This window comes from Pestalotiopsis fici, assembly GCF_000516985.1.
Source record: "Pestalotiopsis fici W106-1 unplaced genomic scaffold PFICI_Scf_8, whole genome shotgun sequence".
NCBI lineage: Eukaryota > Fungi > Ascomycota > Sordariomycetes > Amphisphaeriales > Sporocadaceae > Pestalotiopsis > Pestalotiopsis fici.
In genome coordinates, this window is record NW_006917098.1 from 2,458,876 (window position 1) to 2,471,436 (window position 12,561).

The 12,561-nt window shown below is 52.5% G+C and overlaps 3 protein-coding genes across 3 annotated transcripts; all 3 read left to right on the forward strand.

The window, feature by feature from the left end:
- Positions 1-820: 820 nt before the first annotated feature.
- Positions 821-3,199, forward strand: PFICI_11415 (uncharacterized protein; the record flags this gene model as incomplete). Its single annotated transcript, XM_007839996.1, has 4 exons — positions 821-892; positions 967-2,163; positions 2,216-3,048; positions 3,112-3,199. 4 exons carry the CDS (start codon positions 821-823, stop codon positions 3,197-3,199), a joined length of 2,190 nt encoding a protein of 729 aa, XP_007838187.1.
- Positions 3,200-4,827: 1,628 nt separating this feature from the next.
- On the forward strand, positions 4,828-6,774 carry PFICI_11416 (sugar kinase; the record flags this gene model as incomplete). Its single annotated transcript, XM_007839997.1, has 3 exons — positions 4,828-4,977; positions 5,044-5,613; positions 5,707-6,774. 3 exons carry the CDS (start codon positions 4,828-4,830, stop codon positions 6,772-6,774), a joined length of 1,788 nt encoding a protein of 595 aa, XP_007838188.1.
- A 742-nt stretch (positions 6,775-7,516) lies between these two features.
- Positions 7,517-11,084, forward strand: PFICI_11417 (uncharacterized protein; the record flags this gene model as incomplete). The annotated part of the gene is made up of 2 exons (XM_007839998.1): positions 7,517-10,687; positions 10,764-11,084. The coding sequence occupies 2 exons, from the start codon at positions 7,517-7,519 to the stop codon at positions 11,082-11,084; spliced, it is 3,492 nt and encodes a 1,163-aa protein (XP_007838189.1).
- Positions 11,085-12,561: the final 1,477 nt, after the last annotated feature.

Here is a 12,561-nt window from a genome sequence, read left to right on the forward strand (position 1 = left end):
GTATGTAGTACAATCATAGCGTGCCCCTCACTAAATGGCCCTAATGCCGGCTGCCTATAGCTAGTATAATCTTCTGCCCACCGTTATTGGATCGCCCAGATGCAGACGCAGAACAACGGACATCAAACGTGGCAGTCTGCCAGAAATCGAATGTCTCGCCCACTCATACCTTTCTACCGGTCTGACCTGAGGCAGCCCTGCTTAGCGACCACATCAAGATTGTCTCAACAAATTGGGGTGGCCGGACCCCCCAAAGAGTGTCAATCGACCCAAACTGTTTTTCTTTCTGTTCTGTTAGGTTCTGGAACACTGCAGGTCATCAAATGCAACTCCCTGTTTCGAACGCGTTCCCACTTCTGAGTAGGTGGTAGTGGTCCTTAGTAGCTGTATGTGTACCTTACCTAGTAGGCAGACAGACGGAGAGCCCATCCCGAATATCTCTTAGCGCACAGGGTATAAATCGGTGCATCTCGCAAATCTGAGAAGGAGATGTAAAAAGGGCAATGCAATCACGCGGAGAATCCAAATGAAACTCTGTGCGGGAAAGCGCTTCGCTCCAACCCAGGAAGAAAGAAAAAAAGAGTTGTCTGAATGGCAGGTACATTTAGGTAACCCAGCAGCGCCGCCGCCGCCGCCGCCGCCACCACCACCACCACTACAACCTCCAAAACCAATTTGACGCGTGTCCAACACAGCCTCGCTTCCAAAGCTAAAGACAAAGACCGACCAAAGATAGACAACATACGCACCTGGCCGCTTGCTTGCCACAAAACACGCACATTCAGCTTGATGCCCGGATATCCACCTTATCCAAGTCGCCATGGCGGAACCAAAGAAGGGCTTTTGGAGTGGGCTTTTTCGCACAAAGAGCACTGCCCAAGCAGGCAGACTGGTATGCACCCACACACAAATCATGCACATGAGCACGACCAGTCCAACTAGCGATTTTTCTAACCTGCCACACAGTCCAAAGAGCACGGTAGAAGGGCCAGTGATGGTGATGTTTCTTATGGACGGAAACCCTTGGGTGGCGGGAATACACGGCGTCGGCCCCGCCGCACCCCTCACGACACCAAGGGCAAAAGTCGAGCAGAGCCCAACGGTCACGGCTACAACGACTCACCCTTGTCCGAGTGGCCGCCTTCGGGCATGTCTAGCGAGGAAGAGCTCCCGCTCGGACGGGCAATGGAGCTCATATCACGAGGTGTTCCGGCGCACAAGGGCCATAAGCGGCCAGTCCCACATCGCTCGGATCAGTACTACGCACTCTACACAACTACAGCTGGCAATCACGGCGGCGAAACAGATGCTGCTGACCAACACGACTCCATGGTCCAGCTGACGACCCTCCGGATCCTGGGCAACAGCAACCCTGTTCGTCCATGGGAGACGCTGGAGCAACCCAGTCTGGCCTTTGGATATGGCACCCGTCCCGGTACCATCACCTTGAACCACTGGGCCAGCCTGGCCAGCATCATACCACCGGCCATCGAACTCCGTGACCCTGGTATCAAGCCGCGTGAAGTGGGCCTGGTCGAGATCTTTGAGCGACTGCTGGAGCTGGAGGATGGATTAGAGTATGACAATGCAGATTTGATGTACCGGAATCTGTACAAACGATTCCTCAAAGACCCCGACAAGGTCCTGAATCCCCACAAGTCCATGGACAAGCAGATCACGGATCTGATCATGGTCCTATCGAGCCCTGATTGGATAGACTTCACCATCCCAAAGAACCAAGTTGTCACAAGGTTCATCTACGACACACGGCCAGAAAACCATGAGCTATACCTCAGGTTCTTCCACCAACTTCTGCTCAGTCTCGAGCTAGATCTTCGAATATGCGCAGGAATCCACAACGATGTGTCTAAGGAGAAGCTTTTAGCTCAGATACCCCCAAAGATCCAGTGGAATCTAGCCTTGGCCAGGCGATGGAGGGATTATGTCCGCGTTGCAGAGTTCGGTGAGACAGCCGAGAAAGTGCGCCTGCGCTTCAAATTACGGAAACGCCAGGCCAAGATGCTGAAGCGTTTTGCTCAAATGATGAAGTGGCCGAACCTGGATGAGACATTAGATGCATTGAAGCAAAACGAAATCGAGGGAAACCTGCTAGGCCTCAGTTCACATACCATGGCCTTCTTTAGTGGTCTTGTTCTTCCTGGAGTAAGTAGATGCACTTCTTGACTGTATAACGAGCCAACTGACCATCCAATAGCCCACGTTCCCATTCCTGCTGATGAACACTCTCGTTGACATCGATCCGGACGAGGCCACGGATGATCTAGCTCTACTCACACACCTACATCCACAATGTGGGTTTCAATATCGAAAGAGCTACACCTATTGGTCCGCTTCGTGTATTGTCGGAAAGGTACTGGCTCCGACATGTCTCGAGGTAGGCGGATGGATTGGCCCTGCTCGACCAACAACACTAGAATCATCCGAAATCGCCCGCATCCGCTGCAGAAAACCCAGACAACGAATCACTCCAGAGGATGTGACTTCAATGAGTGAGAGGTCCGATCCTCTAGGCCCTCCCGCAGAAGTATTTCCAGTCAGCGAATACAAGCTAGTCACGCCAGACGTTGATGACTATGCGGATGCGGTCCGTATAGAGTTACTCAGCCTAACGAGTTTTCTGCCCAGCCGCCAGGATCACGGACCTCGATGGTTTGATGCTTCGATCCAATTTGCCATTGACGGAGTATCGTGGCCGTTGCGACTCACACATGACGTCTCCTTCATCAACGCCTGGCCGTGTTCGTCAGGGCCCCACCCTCTGTTTTTCGACTATGTATACACCATCATCAAAGCTGACGAAATAGTCAACATGCGGGATTGGGGCAACCCCAATGCTTTCATTGAGAGAAGTTTCAACTCAACTCCAGTCGGCGGCAGCAAGGCGGCGAAGCCCATGATGGACGATGACGATGCCGAGAGGGTCCTCGTGGTTGAGGCATTTGGCGCCCCAGACAACGAAGTGCTAGCACGAGCCTGGTGTTCGCATTGGGGTCTCAGTGCAGTGGTGGCGGATATCAGAAAGACTTGGTAAGTTTACGCCAGCAGTTACCTCCCTAGATGAAGTATACCCATCATGCTGACTATTAATAGCGTGGCATGTGCTATTCGGGAAGCTTATGCAGCAACTTTAACGGTCGTCATACTAGTAGAGGACAGAGAGCGCGCCTTGTCCGAGTAAAGAGCGGGTTTACGCAAACGACTTATGAGTGACGAGAATACGCGATATGATGGCTGCAAAGTATAGCCAACGGTTTCTGCTGCACAGTCCGTATCGAGGGCATTGGTATGTAAACAAGCTCGGTAGGCTATTACTAGCGATTAATAGTTGGTCCGGGGAAACCGGAGAGGACGTAGTAGTGGATTTCCAAGATGGAGACTTGATTTGACAATTGGCCTATAGACTTGGGCCCTGACTATTGCCAGCAGCTTAGCAGAGTCTAGATGTCTGGCGGGCACCCGATAAGTAGGAACGGGAAGCACCACACTTGGCCTTGCAGCCACATAGCCAGACAAGTCCAGATTTAACAAACTATGAAGCCCACAACCTACCTTCCCAAGCAGCAAGACGCAGGATGGGGTGGCACACCTGTGCCCAGAAGCCCGCAGGTATCAGGCCGTGTCGGTGAGCCTTCTGGCCAGGTTTGAATGGACGCAATAAGCTTCCAAGGTGTCGATCCGCGCAACTAAGGGCTTGTTCTACGAAATGATACGATCTGATCTGCATGTGGCAATTTTCTCCTCTGCCAGGAAACACGTCTTCTATGGTCGTGGCGACAGGCCCGTGATCGGGTGGCTTGCTCAAGGGCCACGATGGGCAATTATGGGCAGATCCCTCTAAGCAGCTAGCAACAGACAGAAAGAGGGCAAGCGAAGAAAGAAAAGAAAAAGTTTATACTCAGCATGATTGACAGACTGCACTGGTCCGATAGGGAATCAGGTCCCTGTATTTCCCCAAACTCCACCTCATCTTCTCCACTATAGCTGTGCCCCAGGGCCTATGGTGGGGTTGTAAGCGACCCCTAGTGACGACATGCCACTTCGTCCCCGGATGCCCCTTTGGACCCCCTTCCGCTGCATAGTCGGGGTAACTTCGTGAGTCCAGAATCTTGTGGTAGAAAGAAAGAGAAGGAGCGGAAGAAGAGGAGAGAAGAACGCCACAGCTACTTCGAGACCTTCTTACTTATTCGCTTTGCATCTGTGACTTCTTGGCCCTGTCGATATTTCTCGTGACCTCTCTCACCTTGCTCCCGCCCCTCCTCTACGTCTTACACGACGTTTCGAGACAAACAGCAGTAGCCGGGTAGTCAGTCCACTCATCGCCCCGTCACCCGTCCATTCCGAGCCAGCCTCAACCGTTGAGGTCCTATCTGGCCTGCCTGCCTACCTACCTACCTACCTACCTACGACATCGCCTATTCGTGTGTAACGACTTTCAGGAGAGTCTGTCTGCAAGCATGGAGTATGTAATCACTCATCCGCCCCCTCCAATTTGAGTCTCGATCGATCTCAAGCAGTCTCGAAGCTTCTCATCTGGCACTATACTTACAGCGGTATCGGAATCCTTGTGCTGACCAAGAGCGTTTGCTTTTTTGCTCATCTAGTACACGAAATCATATTCACATTGAGACTGAGGTACATACTGCAGCTCTTTCCCAATTCCTTTGTTCCTGACATGCTGCTTTACGGGCCGCTCAATTACTCCCGTCAAATAATTTGTGTCTTTTCAATTTTCTTTCCTTCCTTCCCACCCAGCTACTAGTTCTCACTTTTCAACAAAACCACTGTTTATTACTAGCAAGCGGCGACATGGCAATTGACAAGATCCTACAGACTCATTACATCGGTATTGATGTCGGCACTGGTTCTGCCCGCGCCTGTCTAATCGATTCTAGCGGAGACATCAAGTCTCTTGCTTCAGAGCCGATTAAGCTGTGGCAGCCTCAGACCGGATACTATGTAAGTATACTACCCCAACCTGGTTTGTTGATCTTTCACATCGCAAAGCTAATCTTACAATGATAGGAACAATCAACATCGGACATCTGGTCATGTATATGCACCTGTGTTCACAAGGTTGTTCACCAGTCCAACACTGATCCGAACACCATCAAGGGCATTGGTTTCGACGCCACATGCTCACTGGCTGTTTTCTCCAATGTCACCGACGAGCCCATCACAGTCACCGGTCCAAACTTTGAGGACGATGGCAATGCTCGCAATGTCATTCTCTGGCTTGACCACCGCCCGGTCGAGGAGACGGAGAAGATCAATGCCACCAATCACAACCTGCTCCGATACGTCGGCGGCACAATGAGCATTGAGATGGAGATTCCAAAGGTCCTCTGGCTCAAGAACAACATGCCTCCGGAACTGTTTGACCAGTGCAAGTTCTATGACCTGGCGGATGCACTCACGCACATGGCCACTGGCAATGACACCAGAAGCTACTGCAGCACCGTCTGCAAGCAAGGCTTTGTTCCCGTCGGCGTTGACGGCAGTGTCAAGGGCTGGCAAGAAGACTTTTACGAGACAATTGGTCTCGGCGACCTGGTGAAGGATGACTTTAAGCGCATGGGAGGCGTCGACGGGGTGGTGAGCCCATTTCATTATACTCCTTCTATCTCTTTTGTTCTCATCTCCTCCATTCTGGAATGAGTTCGCTAACACATGATGGCAAATATACAGAATGGCAAGTACGCCAGTGCTGGTGAGCTAGTGGGTACTCTGTCCGACAAAGCAAGCCGAGAGCTGGGGCTGCCTGTCGGTATTGCCGTCGGCAGCGGCGTCATCGATGCTTACGCTGGATGGATTGGAACGGTAGGCGCTAAGGTCGACACTGAGTACGGTCAATCAGACGAGACACACCCGGCAAACGACATTTCCCAAGCCTTCACACGACTTGCCGCTGTGGCCGGCACATCGACTTGCCATCTCGCCATGTCTGAGAAGCCCGTCTTTGTCAATGGCGTATGGGGACCCTACCGAGATGTGCTTCTTCCCGACTACTGGATGGCCGAAGGTGGACAGTCTGCCACGGGCGAGCTCTTGAGGCACGTCATCGAGACACACCCGGCGTATTCCAGTGCCAAAACCATGGCCGAGGCAATGCAGACGAACATTTACGAGTACCTAAACACTCACTTGGCCGAGTTGGCCGAGAAGCAGGGCGCTCCTACGATATCCTACCTGGGACGACACTTCTTCTTCTATGGAGATCTCTGGGGCAACCGTTCGCCGGTGGCTGATGCCAACATGAAAGGCGCAGTGATTGGGCTGAGTTCAGACGCAAGTCTCGACGGCCTTGCTCTCTACTACTATGCAACCATGGAGTTCATTGCACTGCAGACCAGACAGATCATCGAGGCCATGAACGAGTCTGGCCACAGCATCAGCACCATCTTCATGTCTGGCTCCCAGTGCCAGAACCCCTTGCTCATGGATCTCATGGCCACAGCCTGTGACATGCCGGTGCTGATTCCGCGGTACGTCCACGCCGCCGTGGTGCACGGTGCGGCCATGCTGGGAGCCAAAGCCGCCAGTGCCGATGCCGACGGCAAGACGGAGAATCTCTGGACCATCATGGACCGCATGAGCAAGCCGGGCCGACTGGTCAAGCCCGGCACCGACGAGGGAGAGAAGAAGCTGCTTCACGCCAAGTACGAGGTTTTCCTGGAGCAGTGCCGTACGCAACAAGAGTATCGCAGGAAAGTTGATGAAGCAACTTCTTCTTGGGCAAAGGCTTTTGGAAAGTAAAAGTACTGAACTAGACAGGCTGGTTCGATGATGTTGTCCTGGGAAGCAGTAAAGGTGCGGATGTAATTAGACAAGACCTTGATTCGACCATTTTGCGTGAACCTCAATCGATAGAAGAGAAAGGGAGGGAGGGAGCTAGAGCGTTTATTTACCCCAATGAGTGCGTACAACCTTACATTCAGGAAGTGTCAAGAACAAACAGTGATGAGAAGTGTTTTTTTTTTTTTTTTTTTTTTCCGTGTCTAGCCTTGAATGCACGATTGAGATGCTACTGCAATTAGTGAAGGCCTCGAGGGCTGGAGATTTTGTCCTCAAGGCACAGGAAATGGTAACGTACCTTGATGTACCTGAGGCATCTATTGACAGGCAATATGAATTAAATACTAAAGCTTTCAAATAATAAAGCCCGAGCTCTAGCGAGACAGTCCCCATTAAAATCTTGGCGGAACCGCGTTTTCTTGGTGGGTCGGTCAAGGTTCTGTCTGCTCCACTGACTGCCTGCAGTGCAAGCACCCGTTAGAGCCTAGCAACCAACAGCCTAGCAAGCCTAGCTTAGCTTCTGGATTCCCGCCTTGTTGATTTGTTTTCTCAGCCTCGTGTGAATTTTAGAGCTTCTTTTACAGCAACCCAAGGGTGAGTGAGGAGCACTTCACCACCACGCTGCTAATACTTTCCTGTCCGAATCACCTCCTTTCCTCCAATCGATGTGCATTACGGCTCGCAGTGCTCTACTCGATCCATCATGAGTCTCTTTGGCACGCCGGCTGCTGGCGCGCCCAGCTCGGGCGGTGGACTTTTCGGCACTCCAAACACAAACACGGCGGCTGCCCCAGCATCGACCTCGCTCTTCTCGGGCCTGGGGGGCCAGAACAAACCCGCTACCGGCGGTCTCTTTGGTGGAGCTGCTGCATCAACGACTCCTGCTGCATCCACGACCCAGCCCGCTTCGGGTGGCCTTTTTGGCGGCGCCACCAACACTCAGACGAACACGGCAGGCACTGGCGGTTTGTTTGGGGCCGCGAATCCTAATGCGACTTCGAACACGACTGGAAACACGGGCACCACGGGTGGACTTTTCGGTGGTGCCACCCCTGCTGCTCAACCTTCCACTGGAGGTGGACTATTCGGTGGTCTAAACACTCAGAACAAGCCCGCCTCTGGTGGTGGCCTCTTTGGTAACAGTACAGCTCAGCCTCAATCAAATACCGGTGGCGGACTCGGAGGTGGACTCTTTGGCGCAGCTCCGGCATCAAACCAGGCGCCTAGTACTGGTGCTCTTGGCCTTGCCGGTCTTTCCAACAACAACCAAGCAGGACAGAGCCTGCTCGGTCTCGGAGCCTCACAGAACCCCAATGCCCAATCGCAAGCCGCTCCAATGGGCTATTTTGATAGTCTGCTGTCAAAGAGCAAGAAGCGTGCCGAAGGCGAGGCTCCAAACGACGATCTCCCTACTCTCCAGCTGGGTCTGGGCGACCTGCGACAAAAGCTTAGAAAGCTTGGCCCACGAAGCACCGACCCTCTGCAGAGCGCCAGGGCTCAATACACCCTCGCGGCCTCTGGCATGGACCCGGGAGCCGCCGTTCGAGACCTCAACTACTTTGATATCCAAGCCGGCCGTGTCGAGCGGCCCATCACAGGCCCTGCTGAGATCGACGTCGACACATACCTTGCCAACCTTCAACAAAAGACTACCCTTAGCATGATTGCTGACGGTCTAGAGCGTTCCGTTCGGGACTTTGACAACTTTCTCGAGGACAATGTCACAGAAGAATGGGAAGCACAGCGGAAACGAATCTACGAGCATTTTGGCATCAAGCCCCGTGACAGCCCGACAGATGCCCCCGGCGCACCGAGAGAGTCTCTCGGTGGATTTGGTCGATCCCGCAGAGGCAAAGCCGGCAAGTCGACGGTCGGTGGCGAGAAGAACAGTGTGTTTGGTCGATCAAATCTTCAAAAGTCTGTCATTGGCACACCTAGCAAAATTGGTCCTCACCAGGCCGAATTTACCGACGTGGAGAACCAGAGCTCCAAGACAAATGCCATCAGTGGAAGCGGCTCGATTGATGACCGCTTTCTCCGGGAGAAGCAGGGCAAACTCGCAGAGCGCATCAGGGAACTCAACAATGCTCGTTTGCAGCAAAGGCCGTTCTCAATTCTCCACGAGCTGAGCCAGGTTGAGAGTGCTTCAGGTGATCGGCATGCCCAGAATTTGGTAGATGCCTATCATGCCGTCATGTGCATGACAGGGGAAGACCCAGATGCCGAATCTTTTGCCGAGAACTCCACAGCCAGAGAACGACAGTTCCAGAAGATGTATCTAGATTTGCAAAGTAACTCGCCCAGCTCCATCCAATGGCGCAAGAGAGTTTTGAAGGGCTCGAATGAGTTCTTGGAGAAGAAGTTCTTTGACGAGGTCGAGGCTCTGATCACCAAATACCCCCGAGAGGCCAACCTTGGTGGTCGTCCGGATGTTGTGAGCAAGATCAAAGCATATGTGCGACTGCGGCAGAACCGAAAGGACCTTGTGCCCGACAATACGCAGCTTCAAGAGGTCAACAAGGAGTACGTCTGGGCACTGGTGTACTATCTCTTGCGTTCTGGTCACGTTACAGAGGCCGCGGAGTATGTTAAGGAGCATGCTACCACGTTCCGCAGCATTGACAGAACCTTTTCCTCATACTTGCTGGAGTATGCATCAAGCGAAGACCGCCGTCTTCGAAGACAATTACAGGAGCGCTGCAACAACGAATACACGCAACGTGTTCGAAATGCCCCCGAAAACAGCATCGACCCATTCAGAATGGCTTGTTATAAGATTGTTGGGCGCTGTGAGGTTGCAAATCGCAACCTTGAGGGACTAAACACGGACATCTACGATTGGATCTGGCTTCAGTTCAACCTCGCTAGAGAGAATGACAAACTGACCGAGATGGCTGGCGAATCATACACACTGGCCAATCTGCAGGAGACCATTCGGGAGATTGTCCTCAGGCACTTCCCCAAGTCACCAGCCGATGACTCCAACGGACAGTTTGGCATGTCGTTCTTCCTTCAGATTCTGGCGGGCATGTTCGAGCAAGCTATTGCATACCTATACCCCTTTTCTTACGTTGATGCTATTCACTTTGCGATTGGTCTCGAGTTCTACGGTCTCCTACGTCCTTCCGACTCGTGGGGCAACGCCAACGAGCTTCTCACCTACAACACGAGATCGCAACCCCAGATCAGCTTTGGAAGAATGCTCGGATATTACACAAGGGACTTCCGGGCAGCGGATGTGGCTTCAGCCGTTGATTACTTTACCTTGATCTGTCTCAACGCCGACTTGGAAGGCGAGGCTGGAAGATCGCAAGTCGAGCTTTGTCACTTGGCACTACGTGAGCTTGTCCTCGAGACACGGGAGTTCAGCAAGTTGATTGGTGATATCCGCCCTGATGGTCACCGTATCACTGGATTGGTCGAAGAGCGTGGCCCTCTGATCGGTCTGAGGGAAGAAGACGACTTTATCAAGGCTGTGACACTCCAAGCTGCTAGATACGCAGATGAGAACGGACGCACGACGGATGCGGTTCTCCTCTATCACCTCGCAGGCGACTACGACAGCGTCGTCACCATTGTCAGCCGCGCGCTTAGTGAAGCGATCTCGCTCGACATAGGAGAAGACCCGATGCGTCTGCAACCAGTCAAACCCCGAGCCGCCGGTAAGGACGATGTACAGACAGGCAGCAGTCTTAGTCTCGCTGCCATTGATGACCCGATAGACCTCGCCAGGACAATGATGTCCATGTACGAGAAGGACGCCATGTTCTACACCAAGATCCAGGATCAGAACCGCAGCGCATGCCACCTTTTGTTACAGATGAGCGAGATCAAGGGCATGGTTGAGGCTAACCAGTGGCCAGAAAGCTTGGACGTAAGTTGACACCGATCTACCTCTGCCCTTCTCGAGAACCACCCTGGCCGCAGTAAGACTAACTATGAATTTTCAGAAAATCCAAGCACTTCAGATTCTGCCATTGGATGCACGTGGTGACCCCAGCATAATCCGCCAATACGCGTCCAAATTCGCCGGGCTATCTCAGCCAGTGGCCATCAACATACCCAACCTGCTGATGTGGACAATCACGTGCTGCATGAACCAGAGGGAGAGGCTGTTGAGCGGACAGTACAGCGGTAACGAGGGCACGCGGCGCATCATGGTGGACAATCTCAAGCAGATCAGCATGGACTTGACGACGTACACCAGTCAGCTCAAGTACCGGTTCCCACCGCACTTGCACCAAGCTCTGGCTAGAGCTTCGGCTGATTAGGTGTTGGCTGAGGCACTGATGGGCACAATTAGGGACGAATCGGGACAGGAAGCTAGGAGATCTTAGCATGGCGTGCACTGGACTATATGAGAGTTTGACGGTCTGAGGTAGGCGGGAATTCTGCCGAGCCAGCTCAGTGCCTCTTTGGAGAGTGAGAAAGGGAAAAGGACGACAAAGGGGAGAAGAATTTACTTTGTTTGTCCCGTCAGAATAACCATCGATCATGGGCAATTTCAAAAGGCTCTTTCCCCCCCTCCAGTATCAAAGCAGTTGTTTCGTAGACGATTCAATATTCCGCCAGATGTGACTGTTTTGGCTGAAAGAAGGCGAATCGCGAACGCCAATAGAAGGAATAAATGACACAACAATATTGTTTTATTTGCTGCCACTACTCTGGTAATACAATGGCGATTTTGAGTGTATTCCGCAATGTATACGATATACACGTGCCAATCCTTCCCACGGCAAAACTCGGCACGGATTGATGAAGAAAAGATAGGCCATCAAGTTGTCGCAAAGTAGGTCGTAGGACTCGACGTAATAGCAGGGTCCTAGGTATAATATAGCTTTGTAAATGACTCGAGGCTGCTCGGTTCGTCTCAGCTTCCTCGGCAGCAACCCATGAGCTATGACAAGCAGTTAAGTAATGTAGTACCTATGTTAGATGGTTGTAGTAGCTCGAGAGGTGCAGCCAACAGGGGCAGAGAAGGGATTGTGGGGGCCGCCAATTCAAGCTGTGGCCTTGTGGGTATTTCAAGTGCTTTGGGAAGGGAAGAAAGCTTCCGGCACATGGAGCCTAAAAAAAAAAGCCAATTGAAGCGGACGAAAGAAGCTGGGGGCGGAGCCCCAGCTTGAGAGACATGTGCAGCAGACTGGACTTGACCTTTGCCCAGCTACCTAACATACCGACACGGATTGTCTGTGACTTGGCATTGAAGCTCGTGGAAAGAGAAGAGAATAAGGTACCTGATGAGGACGGGTCGAGTCTCAGGTGAGCTCAACTTTTGCGCCTTGCCCACCTATTCTGCCCCGAATTCGCTCAGCCCTAGGGAGTTCTAATTTTTTTTTTTCTCTCTTCGGGTCTCTTACCTGGCGCGCCCCCACGGACAAAAGGCAATCGATCGAAAACAACCTTGGCCGTGGGCGGTCAAGTGTCTAGCAAGCCAGCCCAGCTACAGCACCTACCTCGAGCTGTCTAGACCTATTTCCCGAATGTGGGCGGTCTACCCTTGACTTGGACCTGGACCTGTTCGGCAGAAAATAGCCCTCGAAGGCTCCCAGAAGCAGAAGAAGGAAAGAAGCTGGGCTAGCCTTTCTCTTGGTAGCCGAGTAGGTGGGCGATTGAGTGAGTGGTGCGAATCGCAACCGCATTCGTCCTTCAACACCACCATCCACTACAACATTTACCATACGTACCTTGCCGACTGATCTGCCGTTACTGTGCAGCAGCAGCAGCAGCACAACACACCACTTTTGT